The sequence below is a fragment of the Gracilinanus agilis genome, chromosome 2, assembly GCF_016433145.1.
Source record: "Gracilinanus agilis isolate LMUSP501 chromosome 2, AgileGrace, whole genome shotgun sequence".
Classification (NCBI taxonomy): domain Eukaryota; kingdom Metazoa; phylum Chordata; class Mammalia; order Didelphimorphia; family Didelphidae; genus Gracilinanus; species Gracilinanus agilis.
Window position 1 is genome coordinate 90,701,553 of NC_058131.1, and position 24,791 is coordinate 90,726,343.

General features: G+C 40.2%; 1 protein-coding gene across 1 annotated transcript in view; it reads right to left on the bottom strand.

Annotated features, from left to right (window-relative positions):
* Nucleotides 1–24,791, bottom strand: part of THADA (THADA armadillo repeat containing) — a 424,131-nt gene that overhangs the window by 124,043 nt on the left and 275,297 nt on the right. Inside the window, exon 30 of the mRNA XM_044659462.1 lies at nt 1,441–1,556. Within this exon, the coding sequence (XP_044515397.1) occupies nt 1,441–1,556 (116 nt within the window). The remainder of the gene's footprint in view (nt 1–1,440; nt 1,557–24,791) is intronic.

The window sequence follows — 24,791 nt, forward strand, 5'->3', positions numbered from 1 at the left end:
GGGAAGGGAGGGAGGAAAAGAGAGAGGGAAAGAGGAAGATATAGAGGAGGGACAGAGTTGGAGGGAGAGAGGGAGAAATAGAGAGGGGGGACAGAATTGGGAGGGAGAGAGAGGGGAGGGAGGAAGAGAAAGTGCAGACAGAGGGAGGGAGAGAGAGGGGAAGAGGGAAAGAGAGGGAGAGAGGGGGAGAAGAGGTGATGGGAAAGGAAGGGAAGAAGATTCAACACTGGATTAATTTATTCCCCCTTCTATGGGATCCACCTAGCCAAAACTAACCAACATTTCAAAGTCAATCTGAGACTTATTTTCTTCTCTCAGACTCCCTCACAATCCTGGCATTTTGGGGGTCACTCTCCTTTCTCTGTGGACCCTCCTATTACATAAGGTTGAGCATCTATGAACTTGCAGTGGTTATTTCCCGTTATCTCACTTATCTCCCTATCTGGACTTTAAGTCCCGAGATGAGGAACCGCACAGCATCAGAGCATGTTAGAGCATAAGAGATCTTCTAGTCCAATGCCCTCTTTTTACACATGAGGAAAGTGCTGAGGACAGGCTTTCTTTTTATCTCTTCCTGACCCTCCCACCAGCCCCTAGTACATTTCCTCTCCCATCCAACTACCTCTTAATTATCATGCATTTACCCATCTATGTTTTCCACTCTCCTTTCCAATAAAGTGTAAAGTCCTTGAGGGCAGGGCCTGTTTCACTTCCATCTCTGTATTCTCAGTTCCTAAGGCAGAGCTTGTTAAATAGTAAAGGATTAATAAGTTATTTTCATTAAATATCTGATGCTACCTAACATAGGCAGTCAGGTGGCACAGCAGATAGAGTACCAGACCCAGAGTCAGGAAGGGCCGAGTTCAAATTCAGCCTCAGACATTTATTATCTGTCTGACCCTGGGCAAGTCACTTCACCCTGTTTATCTCTGTTTTTTCATCTGTAAAATGAGCTGGAGAAGGAAATGCTGAACCATTTCAGCATCTATGCCAAAATAACTCCCAAAGGGGTCAAGAAAAGAGGATACAACTAAAAATGAATAAATAATAAAAAAAAATCTAACCTATCTAACACAAGGCTAGATACATAGGGGATATTGTAATAAATCTTTATTGACCGAGTGATAGGTAGAAATCCATATTACAATACCCTCATCACCTAATAGTTCATGGTAATGGGTTTTATTATCACAACCCCAAATTTTAAAAGGAGGGTGAAATGGCAAAGGAATAAACATTTATTAAGCACCTACTATGTGCCAGGCACCGTGCTAAGTGCTTTCCAAATATTAGCTCATTTGATAAAAGGATAAACACTCTCTGTGTATTTGCAAAACTTCCACCAACGGTTTAAAAATTCTTCCCAACTCTAACACTGGAATCCTCCAATGTACATCTAATCCTGATAACTCCTGGGGCAGGCAGGGGCTTTGAACATACCTCTTGGCCAGCCAGAGTTTGGCTCCGATACAGACAGTGATGTCAGTCAACTCCTGCTGAAAGTCTGAATTCGCTCTGTGTTTGGAGTCTGAGTAGGTCTGTAACAAATGAAAAACCTAAACCGAAGAAATAGAGAGAGAAAAAACATGATAGCCTGCTGTGAAAATATATTTTTCTAAACGCTCAGTTCCTCACTTTCACCTTTCCTCAAAATAACTCCTCTCAAAGAAAGCAGCCACCTGCAGAATGCTCCTTTAGTTTCCTTGCAGAGGAGAGGCTTGTTGGTTTTGGAGAATGCAGTAGCCATAAGAAACTTTCATCCTTAATTGGTTTCTGTCCCCTGGGTGCCTTTCCTGGTTCCAAAAAAAGGCAATTACTTCATCACTGTGATGATCACTTTGATATCACGTTCTATTAAGTGGATGCAACCTACAAATTGATTTTAATAAAACATTTAAACATCTTTCTTGATGTCAGCAGTCTCTTATGAAAGTAAAATTGTGCCTTTTAAGAGCCAAAGTCTCAATACTTTAGGAAAATAAATCATCCTGTTAGTCTAAACAGGCTGGCGGGTCTAGGTTCATAGGACCAGACTGGGTTAGAACAGTTTTGCTCAGTTTTGAGCCAGTGTGTAACAAACCCTATTTCTCTTGACCTTAGGCCATGCCCGTCACAAATCATTTAACTTTTCTCTCCCTAATTTTCTTTTTTTAAACCTTTACCTTCCATCTTAGAATCAATACTGTGTGTTGGTTCCAGGGAAGAAGAGTGGTAAGGGCAAGGCTAGGAGGATTAAGTTAAGCCCAGGGTCACACAGCGAGGAAGTGTCTGAGGCCACATTTAAACCCAGGACCTCCCATCTCTAAGCCTGCCTCTCCATCCACTGAGCCCCCTACCTGCCCCTTCTCCTTAATTTTCATTCAAAAGATAGGGATGAGGACAATGAACCAGAGCCCATATTTACTATAGAATTATAGGGAAAGACACAGGGAGCAGGTCATTCTGGAGAAAGTGGGAGTAGACCCAGTTTGAACGGTGCTACTTTCTTAATCCTTCCTATGTCATAAACATAAAAAGAATATTTAGTAAACAGATCTGTGAACAGAACTCTGTGTATATACAATGCCAAGATTAAGGTGAGAAAGTCAGGGCCCTTCAGGAATAAGCAGACAGACTCGTGTGTGTGTGTGTGTGTGTGTGTGTGTGTGTGTGTGTGTGTTAGTGTACCCCTCCTTTGTTCCAGCTTCAGAGGGGAGTCCCTTCTCCTCATGGCCCCAACGTCTCCTCTGGGAGCGTTGCCTGGTGATTGTTCTCACCCTCACCCTCATCTTTAACATCCCTCTTTCCATCAGCTTCTTCGGTGCTGCCTGCAACGATGCTCAAGCCTTGCCCAGGCTTAAAGTGGACCTTCCCTTGATTGTGCCAACTCCCCAGATTTCTGCCTTTCACTGGTAAGACTCTCGAAACAGCAATGTCCTCCTGAAGCTCCTAACTCTTCATCCTGACATCTCAGCCCTGTTCAACCCAGGCTTCCCATCCCATCGCTTGAGAGAGTTTGAGAACTCAGAAGTTGCACTCATCCTCTTCACTGTTAAATGTGGGGGCCTTTCCTCTTTAGCCCTCTGAACCACACGTGGCCTCTTGGATCCTTCTCCTATTTGCTGTTGAGGTGTCTCTGTCTTCTGGTGTTCCTTCGCCAGTCTGCCACCTGCCATTTTCTTCTAACTCCCAGGAAATGTTTGAGGGCTTGCCTTGGGCTTTCTCTTCTCACTTTCCACTTCCTGCTCGGTCCCAATTTCTCTCCTTAACTCACCTGGCCATGGTATTTGTTATCTAAAAGTCCCAGACTCAAAGTGTCCAAAAATAGAACTTTTCCCTTTCTTCCAGCATCCCTCCTTCTGCTTAGGACCCTGCCATCTTCCTGGCTACCTAAGTTCTAAACCTTGCTTTCTGTTGACTCCTCTCTCGTTCCCCAGTTTCATCCACGGCCAAGTTTTGTGGACTTTTCTTCAATAACATAACTTGCATTTATCTTCTCTCCTCCAAATGGCTAGAAACTGAGTTCGGACCTTTTTCTCTCCTTTGAACTAATAGTTCCCTCCCTGGTCTCACGCTTGGCTTTTAAATCATTTCTCTTCTCTCTAAATCATTGTCCCAAAGCAGCCAAAATAATTCTCCTAAGGCGGTCCAGTCACATCACTTTCTTGTTCGGAAGGTTTTGTGGCTCCCTCCTGCCTCTGGGATAAAATACAATTTCTCCAGCCTAGTGTTTAAGATGCTCTGCAATTCAGTTCCAACCTCCATGCTCCAATAAAACTGGCCTACTCAGGAGCAGCTAGGTGGCTCAGTACTAGGTCTGGATCGGGTTCAAATCTGACTTCAGATGCTTCCTGGCTGTGTGACCCTGGGCAAGTCACTTAACTCTCGTTGCCTAGCCTTTCTTGTTCTTCTGCCTTAGAACCGATACTCACAATTGAATCTAAGATAGAAGGCAAGGTTTGAAAAACACTGGCTCAAACTCAACATTACATCTCTCAACTCTAATGAGTCCATACAAACCACCTTCTAAGCAAATGGGTAGCCATGGCATGGTCCATGGAGAGGCAGGGGGGAAGACTTGGGTTGAGGTGTGACCTCGGACACCTACAGGCTGTGTCATCCTGGACAAGTCACTTAGACTTTCTGTTTTCTAGGTCTTTTATAGAAAGTGCTGATCTGCATAGGAGGGTGTTTCTTCCCCTGGGAGTTCCCAGTACCAAAGAAAATGCAGATCTGATCTTTATCTACCCTCTAGGCAAGGAATTCACTTCCTTAGTACAGTGGTGAGTCAATGAGCATTTATTAAGCTTCCTTATCTTCCTCTGAGGCCACCTTCTCCAGGAAGCCTTCTCTGACCCCACAGTGGCGAGGACTTTCTCCTGTTCCAAAAGGTCTTTGATTTATTGACTTACTTGTACACATACTGTATCTGGTATATGCACTGGCTCCCTTCTCCACCTCCTTACCCCCATCATGTAAGTGCTTTGAGATCAGTGACTATCACAGGGTCTGCCATAGATAAGGCTTTCTTAACAAATGTTTATTGACATTTTTACTTACTTTTCTAGCACAGAGCATATTACCTGATTATAGTAAATAATACATATTAGGCTAATTAACAGAAGAAATAATATTGGGGAGGAATCAAGGAAACCTGAATGTGAGCTTTGGTTCTGCCAACAACATTCTGGGGGTCCATTTCTGGGCCTCAGTTTCTTCATTCATACTATGAGAGGGATGGACAAAGTGATTTCTAAGGTCTCAACAGTTTTCTTAAAGTTTTATTCCTGCCTTTAATCATTTCTAGAAATACTACCTTCTTCCTCCCCTGAAAATTGAACTTCCTTTTTTTTTAAAACAGGGGAATGAACAACTTCATTAATACCTTGTTAAATTTAAAGTATATTTTTTCATTTAAATTTTATTTTCCCCCCAATCAATCACGTGGAACCCTCCCTTTAAACAGAAAAAGAATGAAGTAGAAGTTTTTGCTCAATCAGTTAATAATCGAATCTGAAAAGGGACCCAGTCCTCTAGCTAAGGGGTCCCCACTTCTCTGCCAAGAGGACAGTGTGAGCCTCTTCTCTGGGACCTCGACTGGCTTTTCACTTGATAATTCAGCTTCCTTCTAGTGACCTAACTTTTTAGATTGTCTGTATCAGTTAATAGAGATCTTTTGACATTCCACGGAATCCTTCCTGGTCTTCATTTTTTGCTTCATGTTAGTGTTCCATTGTATTCATAAGGCGCCATTATTCAGCCATTCCTAAATTGATAGGCACCCCTCTGTTTGGAGGTCTTTTTTTTTCTGGCCTCCAAAAGTGCTGCCATGGTAATTCTGGTGTATATATTGGGCCTTTGTTTCTGTCTTTGACCTCTTTAAGGTATGTGCACAGAAATGGGACTGCTGAGTCAGTCATTATGGTGAGTTTAGTCAGGTCTTTTTCCCTTCAGGATTACAAACAAAAATCCAGAGCAAGTTGAACCAACTCACAGTTCAATCATCGGCAGTCATGTTTCTATCTTCCCCCAAGCATGGACTGTTCAAGTATTTTGTCACTGCCAGTTTGCAGGGCGTGAGGTAGAATTTTAAGCTGTATTCATGGCTTTGTCTCATATTATTAGTGATTTGCAGCTCATTTTTCCGGTGGTCATCAATAGTTCACAATTCTTTTAAAAGACTTTATATCTTTCCTAGTGCTTGGCAAAGTGCCCCTGGCATAAATTATGCTCAATAAATGTTTACTGAAGGGACAGCTGGTGACTCAGCTGAGAGAGAACTAGGGTTAGACAAGAGGTCTTGGATTCAAATGTGGCCTCAGATATTGCCTAGTTGTGTGACCCTGGGCAAGTCACTTAACTCCAACTGCCTAGCCCTTATCGTTCTGCCTTGAAACCAATACTTAGTTCTAAGGCAGAAGGTAAGGGTTTAAAAATAAATAAGGAAATGTTTATTGAATTGAACTGAACTGAATTCATTATTTTTTCTGTTGAGGAAGAGTTCTTGGTCTTATATATTTATATGAATTCCTTATATACTTTAGATATATTGCAGTTTTAATGTTTTAGAATTCCATATATCATTTTCTTATTTATGAAAACCATGATCTATTACCCATGCTGAAATGCAGAGGTTTGGGCTGGCAGAGGCCAGGGAATATGTCAAGATCCCAGATAAATCAAAAATCTCCTAGGGGGAAAAATTTATCGTCTTGGCCTCATTGTTCCATATGACTAGGACCGCTGACAATCTTACTTGCCAAACACCAGCTACTCCTCTAGCTGCCCTTTTTCAGTTGAGGAGCTAATTAACATTAGAGTGTGGGTTTATATCCATAAATGAATGTAACATGAAAAAAAAAAAAGGCTTGAGGAAGAGTTATTTTATAAACAGAAAAGAAGCCACTAAGATGAAAACTGAAAACAAAAACAATAAAATGGTAATGGCCAAAAGGTAGGAGCAAAGAGGGGGAAAACACAAGGATGAACTGTGCCCTTGGCAGTGATCAGCTCTGAATAATGGAGCACTGGTTACAGGGAAGATAGCCCTTCTAACAGGACACAGTCTATTTGGGATCGGTGATAAATATTTGAGTAGCTAGCTTATTTACAGAAACAAGCTAGATCATGATTCATTTATATAAGTTAGAGCTAATTTTCGCTTCCCAAACAGAAGCATTTGTGTAGGGAGAACGAACCCCTATGCTCCCATTTGGAGGATGAACATGACTTTCTCCCAAAATGGACCCATTATTTCAGAGACAACATCAAGTGCTACCACCTCGTCAGGGACCCGAACTACTCATCTTCCAGTCTGGAGAAATGTGTCTGGCCGAGATGTCTGTTACTATGTTGGGTGGTTGCTAGAGGGAAAAGCCTTCCTTTGCCCAAATCCTCACTATTCTGAGGGAACTGGCAAAGCAATCAGGCTTCACTGTACTTCTAAGCAGCTGCAGAAAAGCAGCCATCACGGGCCCTTCGTGGTGTCACAAGACAGTTATTAATCAGCAGACACCAGCAAGTTACATGACTTTGGAATCTCCTAGTGAAGAAAGCTATAAAAGCGCCAAACGCCACATGCTTAGAAGAAACATTACCAAACTGATGGATGTTTAAACTTAGTCCTATATTTGCTCACCTAAGTTGGCAAAAACAAGCTTGTTTTTGTAATGCTTGGTTGATCCCTAGTGGCTTATGAAAGTCAGTCTACCGGTCCATCAATTCTGTCACCTTGGACACAAACCCCTACGGTAATTGTGATCCTGGGTCACTTGTTAGGTTAGTGGAATGATCCATTTACATTGGACCAAAGGAAAACTTGAGTACATTTGGACAAAACATAAGGAAACTAAAAAAAAAAAAAAGTCAAGAAATAGGAAGAGAAAGAGATAGACACAATGGCGTGGAGAGTGGGGAGAAGCAGGGAGGTAAAGAAAGAAGTAGGAGGACAAGAAAAAAAAGAGGGATCAGGCAAACAACAGTAAGCATTTATTAAGTGACTCCTAGATACCAGGCACTATGTTAAGTGATGGGGATGCAAAGAAAAAGTGAAGTGATTGAAAAAGGGAAAGAAAGAAAGAAGGATGAGGATGATACAAAAGAATAGAGGGAGAGAGAGATGAAGAAAGGAAGGAGGGAAAAGTAGGTAGTCTCTGATTTTAAAAGTGTAAAAAATTTTTAAAGCTTAATAATTGATCTGTAAGTTGTTTGTACTTTTATATTCAAAATGAAAACAATAATATATAGGTATATATATACATATATATATACACACATATATGAGCTTTCCTAAATACCATTTATGGAATTAAGTTTCAATTACTCAAAGAAAAATTAGTCTGCTGTTTCTGGAGCCTGAGGAATCTATCACTGAGGTCTTATTGTTTATTAGCCTTAATACCTGTTTTTCAGTAACTATTTTCTGAATGATTAAATATTTATATTTCATGTAGGCTCCAAGAAGACAAGGTCCTTGGCTCTGTAAATCCCTCCATGCAGCATCTACTTGCTAAAGCACTTGTCAATTCATCAGCCAATAAATATCTACCAGTCACCTAGTAAGTGTAAGGCACCATGTTAAGTACGATGGTCAGACTATGGAGTAGGGAAAAAAAGGAGATGACAGAGTCCTGCCCTCCAGGAGCTTAGAGACTAGTTGGGACTACACAACGTGCACACACACAAAAGAACCACAGCATCATGGATCTAGAGCTTTCTGGAAGGGAGCAAATCCAGCCCCCTTATTTTAGAGACAAAGAACCTTAGACTAGACTAGTGAGATGGTTTAACCAAAGCTCAGAGCTACAAAGGTGACCTGGGTCCTCCAATTCCAAAATCAATACTTCTTCTGTTATGGCACAATGATAGAGGAAAAGCCACCCAGGAGCAGCAGTAAATGGTATGAAAGCAACTGCTTTGATAGAGTAAACTGTGCCACGTTGAGTTGTATAGAATTAAGTATTAAAGACATTTAAAGAAAGGGAAGCTCACTATAGGCAGGGAAGACTTCCTAGAAAAGGAGAGCCTCAGAGGGTAGAGATCCTGAGAGGGAGGAAAGGTGGCTAGGGGAATGTTAAAGGAGAGAGAACTAAAAGGAATCTCGGTGATCATTTGATATCTTTTTTTGTGTCATGAGATCCTAGGGTGATAGACTGGGGAAGCCTATGGACCCCTTTTCGGAATTATGTTTTTATTTTTATTATTACCAGTTTTTAAGGCAAACAGGTTTAAATGATTTGTTCAGGGTCACATAGCTAGTAAGTGTCAGAAGCTGGACTTGAATTCAGGTCTTCCTGACTCCAGACCCCGTGCTCTATCCACAGTGCCGCCTAGCTGCCCCAGAATGATGTTTTTAAATACATAGGATTTTAAATAAACAGGATGCCAAAAGAGTGATCAGACTATTTTAAAAACAAGGTAACAGACTCTAGTTTAAGAATCTCGACCCATTCCAACTCCTCTGTTTGGCAGAAGAGAAAACAGCTTCATAGAGAGAGAAGAGGATTTGAACAAAGAAGGCTTTGTTCAAAGATACACTGCAAGCTATGATAAAAACTCAGGTTTCCTGGTTCCCAGGCCAATCAATGCCCCTTGCATTATACACACCACTGCTTCCTTGTTAGGCCAGGTGAGCTGGGTGGTGACAGAGACAAGAGGAGGGCAAGAATCAATCAATGGGCATTTGATAGGCACCTTAATAGCCTGGGGATGCACAGGCCAGGTGAAGAGTTCCACCTCTCAAGAAGCTTACATTCCATTGAGGGAGGCCCAGGGGAAGGCCAAACAAATGAGGAGGATTTGGGGAAGAAGGAAGCAGCATTTATGGGGATCTAGAAAGGCTTTACAAAAGTAAGGAGTCTATGCTGAGTTTTGAAGGGAACTAGGAATTTAAGAGGGAAAGGGAAGAAGGAAGTCATTCTGGCATTCAGAAAGAAGATACAATGGGAAATGGAGAAGTATTGCTTTTGAGGACAAGTAAGAAGGCCAGTTTAGTTGGAACCCAGAATGCATTAGAGTGCTTCCCCCCAGATGGGGAGAAATGTGCAATAAGTCTGGAAAGGGAGATTGGGGCCAGGCTAGAAAGGGCTTTAAATGACAAACACCAGTTTATATTTGATCTGAGAGGTAACAGGGAACCACTTGTGTTTATTGAATAGGGAAATGACGTGTGCTTCAGAAAAATCACCATCAACTGTATGGAGGATGGATTGGAGTAGGAGAGACTAGAGTCAGGGAAGCCAATTGGAAGATCATTGTGGTAGGTTAAGAGAAGTGATGAGAGCCTAAACTAGGGAAGACAAGGGAGAGGAAGAAGAAATAACTTTTAGCCAGAAAAATCCTTCCTTAATCATCAAGATTGGATAACTTTGTAATTAGTTAATATATTCTATTAAACTAACATGGGCTTAAAAAAAGAGAGGAACATGATGCTGGACAGAGAGGGAAAAGATGAAGAAGAAGCATGCCATATTCCTGACTTTGGAGGGCTTAGAATAACTCAAGAAGGCACACATGTGAAAAAAAGTTGATTCTCCACAATATCTCCTACATTTGTCACCATCTCTTTTCCTTCCATGGCTGCCCCTCTCATTCAAGACCTCGCCACTTCCCATCTGGACTATTATAACAACTACCCAGTCCTTATGTATCTCCTGAGCACCAGTCCCATATTTCCCACCTGCCTGTTCAATATCTCTACCTATCCCATACGTATCTCAAACTCAACATCTCTAAAATGGAATTCATCTTTCTTCCTAAAAAATTCCATTTCCTCCTAATTCTTCCATTTCTGTAGTTATTCTAAGCCTAAATTATTTTATTTTTTCCAATGAAATGTAAAAACAATTTTTAACACTAAAAAATTGTTTTTGAGTTCCAAATTCTTCCCTTTATCTCTCCCAGAGAACAAACAATTTGATATAGGTTATACAAATGCAGTCATGCAAAACATATTTTCATATTAGCTATGTTGCGAAAGTGCCAGGCTCTTTTTTTTTTAACCCTTACCTTCTGTCTTGGAATCAATATTGTGTATTAGTTCCAAGGCTGAAGAGTGATATGGGCTAGGCAATGGGACTTAAGCAACTTGTCCAGGGTCATGTAGCTTGGAAGTGTCTAAGGCCAGATTTGAATCCAGGACCTCCCATATCTAGGCCTGGTTCTCAATCTATTGAGTCACCTAGTTGCCCCCTTAGTGCCATGCTTTTAACAAATGTGTATCAATTGATATTCAAATCAAGAAACATTTTAAAAAAAATTTACCTTCTGCCTTGGAATCAATACAAGTATCAGTTTCAAGGCAGAAGAATGGTAAAGCTAGACGACTGGGGTTAAGTGACTTGCCCAGGATCATACATCTTGGACATGTCCAAGGCTACATTTGAACCCAGGTCTTCCCATCTCTAGGCCTAGCCCTCTATCCAATGAGCTACCTAGCTCTTCCTTCAAGAATCATGTTTAAAATACTTACTATATGTGAAAAGCTATATGTTAAAATATAGATATACAAGCAAAAAAAAAAGTTTCTACTCATTAGGACAACCCTTATAATTTTATGGGGGAAGATAACACATGAAAAAGGAGGGAAAGAAGAATTAGGAGCCAAGCCCGAAGAAGGAGGAAAGAATGACTCTTTCACTGTTTATTGACTGATCTTCCATCCCTGAAGTAAGCATAGTTCTTTTAAACTTAGTTGTAAGTTTTATTGGTAGCCATAGTGAAAGACAGAAAAATGGGGGAAGAGAGCAAGAAAGAAGAGTATTCCTCAGCAGAAGCAACTGAGAGAGAAGGGGAGAGTCCCCATATCACTCTGCCTTTTATGAATGCTCCACGGTATATAAAATACATCCATAACCAACCAATCCACCAGCATTTATTGTAAAGTACCTACTATGTGTTAAATACCATGTTAGAGCCTGGGGATAGAGAGGGATGTAGGCATACGACCTTTACTGGACAAGCCAACTAGCTTCATGGCTAAAATCATGGGATTGGACCAGGCAGTCTTTAAGGGATTGTCCGTCTCCAAATCTTGTGAAGCTATGAAAAGCTCCTTGGCTGGAGCTGAATTCTGGACCAGCCTTTGAAGCAGTTGGGGAATGGGATGGAGAAGAGGAGGAGGAGAAAAGGGTACCTGAGGTGGGGAAGAATGGCTCGTAGATCTAAAACGTGAGAGAAAGAGCCTTCGTCAAACAAAACAAAAACTGGGCAGCTTCAGAAAAGCAAGGAGAAATGAGAAGCAGTTATGCCCATTTCCAGGTGATCAGCGGCTCAAAGATGACCCTGGGGTCTCTGGCCATGATGGAATCTGAGCATGAACCTTATAAAGCATATTTAATACCCCCTGAATAAATGCACCAGAGCTAAGAAAAGAGTCACGAGGCAAATCCCTGAAAAAGCTCACAGCGCCCAAGTAAAATATGCCTGGTTTATACTATTGGACTAAAATAGAGACTTGTATTGGACAAGATCAAGATGATCTACGGCTGTTTGGGAATGCAAGGCTGAAATGGGTTTTCCTCTTCACCAACCGTGGCTTCCAGGCAATTTTATTCCCTATAAAATCAACAGCAGCATCAGAGTTCCAGAACTCGGCAGCATCCAGCAATAATAAGGTATGAGGCGGAGCAGGAGTGCAACTCCAACAAGAAAATAGATTTTCATTTTGAAGATTAGATATAAACGGGGAAGAGCAGGAGGGAAAGCCTCTTCTGGGGGATAATGCTTCTTATATACATTAATAATGCTAAGCTTTATAGACTGGCAAACCATCTGTGCTTGCTTCTCGCACAGACCCCTGTCCATACCTGCCTGCTTCAGGGACTGGGTTTTCGGAGAAACAAATTCGATTAATTCCTTAAAGGCAGAAGATTGTGGTTGAACCATTCAACCCTATCCTATTCAGAAAGTATGAAATTTCTGCGTCTACCATTTTGAAAGGAACATTTTACCCCTTTTAAAGCCTCCCCCCCCAGGGCTTAGTCAGTGCCACCTTTTTCCAAGCTCAGTGTTTATACAGGGTTTTATTTCGGCTAGTAAAACATCTGTATTTTTTCAGGGAGTTAAATAAATGATCTATGCCGGGAATGTACAGTATAGAGTGATGTCAGGTCCCTTTTTTTTCAAGTCACTGGGCTGAACAGGCCAAACATTGTTTCAGCCTGCAGTTGGGAATGTGAATATTTATACTGTCGACTCAATTCATACAAACAGAGCTAAAGGCAGGCAGGCAGAAGCTATTTTATGGCTCTGGGTCAGACTGGAGGGGGGAGGCTCGGGGTGGAGAGGAGGGGAATCTAGACTTGCTAATTCACAGAAATATGCCTAATCATATAACTTCTGGGAAACGGATGTCGCAAAGATTATTTCAAAGGCTAATTGTGTTTGTGTGTATGTGTGGGAGTGAGAAAGAGGGAGAAGAGGTCTCTGAACTTCTGTTGCTCTTATAATCAGTACCACACAGTTTAGTTTTTAATTATATTCCAGTTAGTCTCTCCAGTGGAACTGTAAGCTTCCTGAAGACAAGAATGGATTTTTTTTTTCTTTTTCTTGTATCAGTGATGAAAATATGAGTAGTTCATAGATTCAGGGCTAGAAGAGAGTCATCTAGTCTGTCTTCCCACTTAACAGTTGAGGAAACTGAGGTTCAGAGAAGATAAACAACTTGTCCAAGGTCACAAATGGTAGCAAGTGTCCCAGATGTAAAGTTCAATCTGTGACAAGTCTCAGTCTCCTCCTCCTTCTCTTCTTCATCTTCCTCTTCCTCTTCCTCCTCTTTTTCCTTCTTCTTCTTCTTCTTTCATAGATTTAAAGCTGAAGACTCAGGAGATCCTGACTGGTTTCAAGCAGAGTAACATGTGTACACCAAAGAAGGGATAAGTGAGCTATACACAGTCTGGGAGGACGTAAAAGATACAGACAGGATCTCAGCTCTTGAAAGCAAAGCCTGTATCACGTCCCCATTACATGTGGCTGCTGGAAGACTAGAACCTTCTCAAAGCCTCCCCTTTGAAGAAGACTAGAAGGGGAGCAAATAATCTGTTTCAGAATACATTAAGTCTAACAGGAATTTATAGAATTAAGAACTGTAAAGAATTTCAGAGATCACTTGGTCCACCTCCCTTATTTTACAAGCAAAGAAAATGATGCTGAGAGGATACCTAATGTCCTTCTCCTTCTTTATCATCATCATCACTAGTATTTATGTAGTACTTTGCAAAGCACTTTACAAATATTCCCTCCTTTGATCCTCAAAATACCCCTAGGAGGTAGGTACTATTATTATCCCCATCATACAGATGGGAAAACTGAGGGAGGCAGAGGTGAAGTGAGTTGCCCAAGTTCATACAGTTAATAAATGACTAAGGCAGGATTTTAATTTAGGTTTTCATGACTCCAAGTCTAGTGCTCTATCTGCTGCCCTACATATACATGAAAAACACACTGCCAATAAGTGGCGGAGAGGCTTCTGAGCCAGGCCTTTTGATTCAGAGTTGAGGTCTCTTTTCACACGATCTCATTTAGATGTTCAGCCACTCCCCCAAAATAAATCCAATGTGAAAAAAAAATTAGAGAAATTAGGGAATAGGCAATTGACATTACAAAAGATAGGTTTTTTTAGTGTGATTAAAGTGTACTTTTTAATCTTTTTTTTATGGATACTCAGATTTTTAGGAACACATATAGTGTGTAAAGCAGGGGATGCCTAATTTTTTTGTATTTTTTAAGTAGGAAAAACAATCTAATTGTCCTCAATAAGATGGAGAGGTTTTGGTGGTAAGTGGCTGAACTCTTTTTTTCATTCTTTCTTCTTTCCTTCCTTCCTTCCTTCCTTCCTTCCTTCCTTCCTTCCTTCCTTCCTTCCTTCCTTCCTTCCTTCCTTCCTTCCTTCCTTCCTTCCTTTTAGAAGTATGGCTGATCACATAGGTCATTATACTTGGCCTACCCAGTCTCTGCCCTGGCTGCCATCGTCCCCCCACCTGCTCTGTGTTCATGTAGTGCCTTTTGTTTTTACCAAGAGATCTGCTCTTTTATAGTTCAGGAGGCCATTTTACCTTTTGAATTATAATCACATTATCACAAGAAAGGGAGTATTGAATCAATTGACTGAAGGAAACAGAAATTTGTAGCATGGAGAAAGGGGCAGGGACTAGGAGTAAGAGAGACACAATAGACATCTTCATCATCTGAAGGGATGTCAAGTAGAGAAGGGAAGAGATTAGTCTGGTTCTGTTTGGTGCCAGAGTGAAAAACCAAGAGCAATAAGTGAAAATGGAAAAAAAAAAGACTAACTTCTCAACCATTAGTTAGGACTTCCTATCCAAAAGCACAATGGCTATTTAGACAGGTTTTCCCTCATTGGGATGTCTTCAAGGAGAGGTTGGGGGACCAGGTGCAGAGTGTGTTGTGGTGGAGAATCCTTTTGGGGTTTCGGTTAGACTAGATGGGCAATAAGGTACCTTCCTATGCTAAAATCCTGTCAATCCCTCACAAGCCTCTTGTGTTTGTATGTGTGCAATATATACATATATGTGGAGAAAGAAAGAGAACATTCATAAATTAAATCTATCTATCTACCTATCATTTTAATAAGCTTAAAATTGCACTAAGACTTTTGGGATATGAGAGAGAGGCAGAGACAAAGAGACAGAAAGAAAATGTTATTCAGGTATCCCCAAAGCCTTATTATTATTAAGTTGATTATTTTATTATCAAATATTTATTTTAATATTAAATTTATTTTATTATTATAGTTAGAATTATTATTTATTATTAAATTGTTACATTGTTTATTATCTTATTTACTATTAAATTGATATATTTAAATGGTAGGTAGAAAGATAAATATAAATATATATTCATTATATTCTATATACACACACACACACACACACACACATATATATATATATATATGTATATGTGTGTACTAAAATTTCTGAGTATTCCATTCACTGGCACAAATCATAGGCTCGCAAGTTTAGAATTGGGAGGGATCTAGACTAATCTAATTTTTCATCAGAGAAAACCCAGGTAGGTTAGGGACTAGTCCAAGGTCATATAGCTAGTAAGCAGAAGGGCCATGATTTGCAAGTGGATCCTTTGATATCAAATCTAGTGTTCTTCTATTGCATCATGCTTCTTTTCAATGTTTATAGGTGCAAATAAAAATCTAGGGAAAGAAATCATTTGCTAAAGTGAAATTTGTTACAAATGTCTTTTCGAAAGTACAAGTGTTCTCAGTTTAGCCAGTAGCTGAGTTATATAAAATCGTAGGCTTATGCATCAAATTTAATTTTAAATGTATTCGCCGTCTTGGTTATTTAAAAGCAGCCTGTTGCCAATCCTCTTATAAAGTTTATCATTTATCTTTCATTGTACATCTGGATTCTCATATGTTTGATTTTTCTCAAGGAGAGGTCTACTCATAATTCAAAAGCCAAGTTTTTCCTTCGAGCGAGACATTCAAGCAAGAAAACTTTGAAGAATCAAGTGTTCACCACAGGGCTTTGATCAGGAAAATGGCCATAAAGTCAAGTTCCAGCAATCTGGCAAAAGAATCGCTCAGCCACTTTCTCTAACTTTGCCTGGCTGCTTTTAGAACAAGCTGACCCATTGGGGAATAAATCTAAAATGTTGTGTTTGTGGGCATAACAACATCTGGTTTTCAGTCCAGGTAAGTGAGAGAGGATGCTTAGGTATATAGATGTATCCAAGCCCCTTTTTCTCGCTCTTCTTGTTCTCAATGTTTCATGGTTCCTTTATGATAGTTAAATGGTTTACTAGATAAAGCAATGGAGTCAGAAAGACATTAAGTTCAAATCAGGCCACAGATACTTCTTAGCTATTGTGACTCTGGGCAATTAATCTCTGGCTGAGTTTCCTCATCTGTAAAATGGGAAAATGATAGTCCAAACTTCTCAGAGTTGTTGTGAGGATCAAATGAGTTGTGTAAAGTGCTACATAAATGCTATTATTAGTTATTATTATTAAGGCTGTTTGGCTAGAAAGAAGAAAAAGTAACAACTTCTTGGGGGTGAGGGTTATTGGCTGGGAGATAATGTGTGGATTATTAATAAATGATCCCTTATTATGAAATGGACAGATTATTTGTGGATTTCTCCATCCAAACCATCTTTGAATTGTTAGATATATACTAGAATTGGCTGCAACAGCCAGAAAGACATCTCAGTAACATTCTTCATCCTTAGAATGCAAGCTCCTGGATGGCAGGAATTATTTTATTCTTTGTTTTTTGTTTCCCTATCACAAGGGCAGAGCTTCGCACACAGCAGATACTTAATAAATATTTGTGATTGATTTAGCCAATTGTTCTCTCAAGGTACTTAGAGAACCATCACGTCCATCCTATGTAGTAACATTTTGGAAGAATTTTTCCTCATATTAGAAAAACATTTACTAATCAAAAACATTTTTATCACTTATGCTGTATCCCAACATTCCAAGAAAACCTGGACATTAATTACTAAGACAGAACAGGAATGTTTTTTCCAATAAACAACCACAGTATAAACAAAATAAACATCTCATTTGAGGCTGATTTTTTTTGAGGGGGGCGGGTCTTGGTTTCAAACCCAAAGTATAGATAGAAGGTATCTCCTGGTTATCACTCTTACCCTTCTAGAACTCAATTTCAAAATCAACTAAAACTGAATGTCAGTGTCAGAGCAGCTATCCCCTAGAGGAGGAGGAGGAGGAAGAAAGATTTTTTTTGTTAGGTTAAGGAAAAACGGGCTTCCTGGGAGCTGTTGTAATTGCCACAAGAATGTCAGCTCTTTTGAAAACAAAACCAAAATAAATTTAAAGTTATTACAGTTAATTTGCATTTTCCAGGTTTTATGGCAGCTGTAAAAGTTTGCCTTTTTAAAATAGTTTGACCAACAAAAAACCATTTGAATTTTAGCATTTGAAATTAGGATTGGTCTAGCCGGTAAATGAAGGGATGTAGGTGACATTGGGGTGCAGTCAGACTCAAGGACTTCATCTAAAGTTCCAGAAAAGCTGGGACTTTACTGGATTGGGACCTAGGGACTTTTCTGGCTTCCAGGATTCTACTATAGTAGACAGAGTGTTCTTTTTGAAAAATAAGACTGGAATTTCTTTTGGCCTTTTTTTGGGTTCCAGTATATTATTACAAGGGTAATTAAAAGTACACACAAAAAAAATTCTAAAAATCTAAAAACCAAAAAGCGACAACTGCTGTTCTTCTTCCCATGATGCAGAAGAAATACATGAATCCTGTATTACACTGGGAATGTATGCCATTGGGTATTATTACACATATACAGAGAAGTAAATGTGAAGTTAATGCAATGTCTTTTGGGGGGGCAGGGAATGGGGGGAGAAGAACAGTCATGTAGGGTCTGAGGCAGTTAGGAAAGTTCTCAAGAAGGAGGTAGCACCTGAGCTGAGCCTGGAAGGGAGGTCTAATTCCATAAGGTAGAGATGAAGAAAAAGAAGACTGTATACAGGCCTAGGGCTATACACAGTTTTAGAGGTGAAAGATGGAACCCTTTATGTAGGAAATGGCATGACCAGTTTGCCTAAAACATAAGAGAGGACAAAGGAAGGGAGTAAAATTGGTGTGGGAAGACAGGAGAGAATGAAACAGGAAAGGGTTTTAAAAGCAAAACAAATGAGTGTGTATTTTATTCTAGAAAGGAAATAAATAGGATGCCTTCCATGTTGCTTCTCTTTCTTCTTCTTTCTCCTCCTCTTTCTCTTTTTCCTTCTCCTCCTCCTTCATTTACTCTGTCCACTTTGCCCCAGACTCTTAGAAGGAAGACTAATTAAGAGGTTATCTCAATAGTCCAGGCAAAAGATGATAAAGATCTGAACTGGAATGGTGGCTCTCCACCAGAAGACAAAGGGATGGATATAAGGAACAGGATTGAAGTAAAATCATCCAGTGACTGGATTTGGAAAGTGAGGGATATTGAAGAGGTGAGGACACCCAAATAAGGAAGTTTGGAAGCCTATTGCTTTAGGGGCATTTCTATTTGGGATGTGTTTAGGTGGCCAAGCCTAGCAGTAGTAGGAGGTTAAGTAATGGAATTCAAGGAAGAGATGAAGAATGAGATAATATCAGAACCATTTCATCAAAATTCAGCCTAAGAGAAAATGTAGAGAAAGATAAGGAAAGGATACAGGACAAAGCCTTGAGATATATCTAGGCTTGGGGGTAAGGATATGAGTGAGCAAAGGAGACTGAGGAGTGGTCAGGAAGGGGGAGGAAGGGCAGGGAGTGAAGAGAATCCTGGAGGAGGGAGTAATTAAGAAGGCCAAAAACTGCAGAGAATTCATGAAGGTAATGTACTGAGAAAAAGTCACTGCACTTCATAATTAAGAGGTCACGGGTAACCTTAAAGACGGTTGTTTCAGTTGAGTGGACAGAAACCAAACCAAAAATGCAAGAAGTCAAGAAATGAGTGGGAGGTGAGGAAGTAGAGGCCAGCTTGCCTAGGAGTTTGGCTCAAAAGGGGAGGAGCATCTTGGGATAAAAGTCTGAGGAGGTAGTCAGGTCAAGGGAGGGGTTTTTGTTTTAAAGGATGGGAGAGATAATGGGCAGTTCTGTAGGCAGCAGGAAAGGAGTCAGCAGATAAAAAGATTGTTTGCAGAAGGAGAGTATGATGGAAAGAGAGAATAAGAGTTGGAGAGCTTTCAAAAGGAGAAGGGCAATTTCTTCATCAAGGATTAAAGCAAAGGAAGATGGGGTAAATATGATGATATAGAAGGAACCCAAAAGGATAGAAATGAGGAAAAGAGAAAGCTCATGAGGGATGGATTCTGTTTTCTCTTTGTTAAAGCATAATGCCAGGTTCTCTGCTCAGAAGGAAGGACAAAGGAAATCTAGGATAAATCACCATCTGAATTTCACATCACTTGTAAGCAAATTAAGTTCTGGGCCAGTTGGACCTAGATACTTAATGAAGATCAATGTTGGGGGCAGCTGGGTAGCTCAGTGGATGGAGAGCCAGGCCTAGAAACAGGAGGTCCTAGGGCTAGTCATTTAACCTCTATCTGCCTCAGTTCCCTCTATTTTGTAAAATGAGGATAAAAGGGAGCGCCTAGATGGCTCAGTGGATACAGAGCCAGGCCTGGAGACAGGAGATCCTAGGTTCAAATCTGACCTCAGACACTTCCTAGCTGTGTGACCCTGGGCAAGTCACTTATCCCCCCTTGCCTAGCCCTTACCACCCTTCTGTCTTGGAACCAATACTTAGTATTAATTCTAAGATGGAAGGTCAGGGTTTAAAAAAAAAAGATCATTGTTAATATCCTCGAAATGCTATTTCACACAAGGCATTATGGTAATCACTGGAAAAGGTGAAGTCCCTATTCTCTAAGCCTTTATAATCTACCACCTGTACAGTCTATAATACCCATCTTCACTTACTCTCAGAAATGTTCTCCAACTACCCCAACCCACAGTAAATTCTTCTTCCTCTGAACATCTAGAGGACTTCTTGCCTGGGTCACTTCCATGGCAGATGTATTATAGGTCACTTTGTTTTCCCAAATATCTTTTTATGTTCAGTATACTGCTGCCCACATGACAGTGTAAGACAATAGTGTCAAACTCAAAATCAAAACAGGGAGCCCAAAAGCATATAAGGATCCCTGTAGGCTGTACATAAGAAAACCACACATTTATGTATTTCCTTTTTTTTTTTTAAACCAATAATCAACGCCTTAAAATGGGGTAGGAACTACATTAAAAAACAATAACTCTCACCTTCCATCTTAGAATCAATACAAGTATTGGTTCCAAGGCTGAAGAGCAAAAAAGAGTTAGGCAGTGGGAGTTAGATGACTTGCCCAGGGTCACACAACTAGAAAGTGTCTGTGACCAAATGGAAATTCAGGACTTTCCATCTCCAGGTCTGGTTCTCTATCCACTGAGCCACCTAGCTGTCTTGGGAACTACATTTTAATGTGGTTTGGGGCCACATTCAGGAACGTTGCGGGCTGCCTATCGCCTCTGGGCTGTGTGTTTGACACATCTAGCGTATTCTGGGGAAGGAATCCTGCTTTGTAACGAGGTATGTTCTGGGACAGGGAAAGTCAAGATGCCCCGGATGCCTCGTGCTTCTTTGTCATCTCCAACAACGTCTTATATGGAACAAGGAGTTCCCATTTAGTGGATTCATCTTTGAGTTTAAAATAATTACATGACGGGAGATCCTGTTTCAGTAAGATCCAATTTCATGGCTTGAGTGTGGTATAAAGGGAGTCTTGGGTTCTTGAAGGCAATGCCAGTAGGTCATAAGTTCTGGTAGGCTCCACCAGGGGAAAAAGCTTGATATGTGTCTCTTGCATAAGGACCAGCCTTAGCTATGTTTAAAGAGGCTCATCGCTAGTGGGATTCAAGATAATGATTTTTTTTTTAAACCTTTCCCTTCTGTCTTAGAACCAATATTCTATATTGGTTCTAAGACAAAAGAGCAGGAAGGGCTAGGCAATGGGGATTAAGTGACTTGCACAGGGCCACACAAAAGCTAGGAAGTATCTGAGGCCTGATTTAAACCCAGGACCTCCTGTCTCTAGGTCTGGCTCTCAATGCACTGAGCTGCTGTATAATGGAAATTTTGAACCTTGGACTTCATCCCCCAGAAGTCTCTTAGTATTTCCCAAAATTCCCTTTAATCTCTCCTGCACCTCCATGTTTACATGATCATGTTATTGTTTTATATGTTCTGTAGCTCCTCTCTCTCTCTCTCTCTCTCTCTCTCTCTCTCTCTCTCTCTCTCTCTCTTCTTCATGAGCATGGCTGAAATTAGTTTAGTACCTTTTCACTCTATTTTTTTATGTCAGTTTATTATTAATAAAAACTTTATAAAATATAATATTTATTGAATATTAATTTTCATCTTTATACTGCCCCTAAGATAATAAATTTTTTTTAATTCTTAAAAAAATTATTATTATATTTTTGCCTTGGGACAGCTGGGTAGCATGGTAGATAGAGTACTAGGCTTGGTATAGGGAGGACCTGAGTTTAGATGTGGCCTCAGACACTTCCTAGTTAAATGATCCTGGGCAAGTCACTTAACCTTGATGACCTAGTACTTGCCTCTCGTTTCTTAGAACTGATACTAAGACAGAAGGTAAGGATGTAAAAATAAACTTAAAAATTATTTTTTCCTAACAGCTCAAAAGATTATCTAATAGAGTACAGAGCAGAGCAGCTTATGTTGATGAAAGGAAAACTTACACCAAGAAAGTCAAATATATAGTGGAAAATATGCTAGGCTAATAATAGTCAGGACACCAACTCTGTTACTTTAACTGTAATTTAATATGAGTTTGAGAATTTGGATTTAATTCATAACTCTGTGACTCTACTTTTGTGATGTTGAGCAAATTATCTAAACTTGCTGGGCTTTGTTTCTTTATCTATACTATGGAGATAATAATTACCTACCTTATGGGGTTTATTGTGGGGAAAGTGCTTTGTAAACCTGTAAGAACCATATAAATATGAATTATAATTATCATTATTATTATTATTCTCCTCTTGGTTTTGTTTTCCCCCTCTGGAAGATGAGTCTGGACTGACAGATGAACTTTTAAGGTCTTTTCCAGGCCTAACATTCACTGATCAAAGAACAAAAATCAGCAGGACTGACATTCAGGCAATATTTAAATTCAAATAAGTATTATAGACATTTTAAGTCAGTAGCTCAGCCAGGGTACCGAGTGTGCTCAATGAAAAGGAATCATTCTTTTGATGACCACAGGGTTCATGCAATCACAGTTATTGAGCTGACAGGGAACTCAATGGTCATCTATTTCAATCCCTGCACTTTATTTAAAAATGAGGAAACTGAGGCCCAGAAAAATTAAATGACATACCCAATTCACATAGCTATTTAGTAGCAGTGCTGAACTGGAGTTTTGGTCATCTGATAACCTAGTTTAGTGTTATCTTTTACTTCGTCTTTCAGAAGGCTCCAGGATCCCAAGAGAGGCCAAAGGCAAGGAGAGACAGGCTGGTTCTCTATTTTTCCTGGTTTATCTCTTTCTTTATTCTCCCTGATTCTGCTGCTTGGATGATGAGAAACAGCATCTTAGGTTTCCCTTGTAGTCACCTGGTCCTTCTAGGAGTTCAATCCGGCTAGTTCTTTAGCGAGAGCAGGGCATTCTTCCAGCCTCCAGCAGGGTTCATGATAATAGTCTTTCTTCAGAAGGAATAGGTTTAAGTAATTCAAAATGATAAAACTTTAGGCCTAGGAAGAGTTGGGTCCTTAGCATTGCTAAGGAGTTGTCTGTTAAATATCATGCTAATAGCAGATAAAGAAAATGTATCCAGAAGACTAAGAGACTATAATTCCACCCAAACAAGAGCTTATTATTTCCAAGTGAGTGGAAAGCACCATCTTTTCCAAAATGTTCCTAATCCATGGCTCTAAGAGACAAAAATGGTGGCGAGTGAGTATTCCAGCATTTTCTTTTGATGCTAAAAGTCTCTCCCTGAACTCCCCCCTTTTCTGGTATTCTGATAATATGACGATGGATCTTTTCCAGAGCTGTAAGATTTCTACTGGAAATTACCCAAAGCTGCCCTCTTCCCACCTCTCAAGGGTTGCTAAGTAAATTCCCTTTCTATGATAAGGGGGACTCAGCCTGCCAAGGAGACATGATTTACCCTTCGAAGGGCTCGCCATTAATTTCAATATGTCAACTAACTCCTGCCATTTGGCTTGTTTATTTGACCAAGAATCTGTAGAGTATTAAAACACACACACCTTTCAAATTACACTGTAATGAAAGACTATAAGGCTTTGCTAGATAAATATCAAGAAATCTGTTTCATGGGCCCACAAGTAGAAACTTTCCTTTTTTCCAAATAAAAAGGGTAATAAAATGAAGGCTAATTGGCCAACATTTTTTAGAAATGGCTGTGGGGGTAGTTAGATAGTTTATGGTAGGGGGTAAGGATCAATTCATTCTGCTCATGTTCCATTTACTAAGCTAAGCTGATATAACGTTTTGGTCTGATTAAGTCACTCGTTTAATTTTAAACAATACATTTACATCCTTAAAGTAGAGTTAGAATGAGAAAACGAGATCCTGTCTTGAGATCTGCAGATATTGAAGAAAACTCTTTGAGGATCACAAGAACACAAAAGAGAAAGCACCACAAAGGCTTGGCCATTTCACTCTGTCCCCCCCTGCCCTCCCTCTACAAAATGGCACTTGCAAGAGTTAATACGCCTATCCAAAGAATAAAACTTGATCCCATAAAGTACAGTATGATGGAAAAGAGGCTGAATTTGGAGGCAGAGAACCATGAGCCAGATTCTACCCCTGGTTTGAATCCCAGCCCTGAAACATATTATCTGTGTGACCATGGACATGTTGATTACTCTCTAAGCCTCAGTTTCTTCACTTGTAAAATGAGAGAAGTGCTGCACTAGATGACTTCTATTGCTTCTTCCAGCTCTAAATCGATGATCCTATGGATTTATAAAAGGTCAGGGAACTCCTTCCTTCTCCATTAGACCAGGGATTCCCTATGATTGAAGATTATTTTGCTGGCCAAACAAGGCCAAGGCCTGTGTCTCTCCCACAGTCCCAGTATCACCAAATTTGCCATTTAAATACAGTATTTAGGGATTTTAGGCTCATAAATCTAGACCTGGGAAAGGTACTACTTCTCTGTCTTTAACATTCCTCCTTAGCACGTTCCCCTGGGGAATGGGCAGATGAGAACAATTTGTCCCAATGGCCATGAAGCCAACAGCAGCAGGCACTGTGGAGCCCTTTGGGCTTGGTTAGACACAGAAGAAGGCAAAGCCATCCTCTACATTCCAAGCCATCACCAGTTGTGCTGACTGACAATAACTGAATAGGGAAATGAAAATGAGGTTGGATGCTTTTTTTGAGTAGAAACTCCTGGAAAAATCACTGTAGAAACTCAAAATTCATCAAAGTCCCAAGTAATGCAAGTCTGGACGTTGATGGGAATTCCTGGTTTCTGGTCTCCGATGCAGCCCTCTAGGTTCTGGTTTGTGTTTTGAGTTCTGTGAGTGAGAAGCCTCTAATTACGGTAGCATTACTTTGTTTATTCCTTCCTACACTAATCTTCATTACTCACCCTTTGGAATTTCGGGGTCTCTGGTTCTGGTGGGTGACTCTCACCTTGCTTCCTACAAGCTCCAGCCCACATGTCTCTTCCCTCCTCATCTTTTACACCAAGGGCTTTTGGGCTATTTTGTGTCATGCACACATTTGGTACCCCTTTGACGAAGCTTATGGATCCCTTTGCAGGATGCTTTTAAATACTTAAA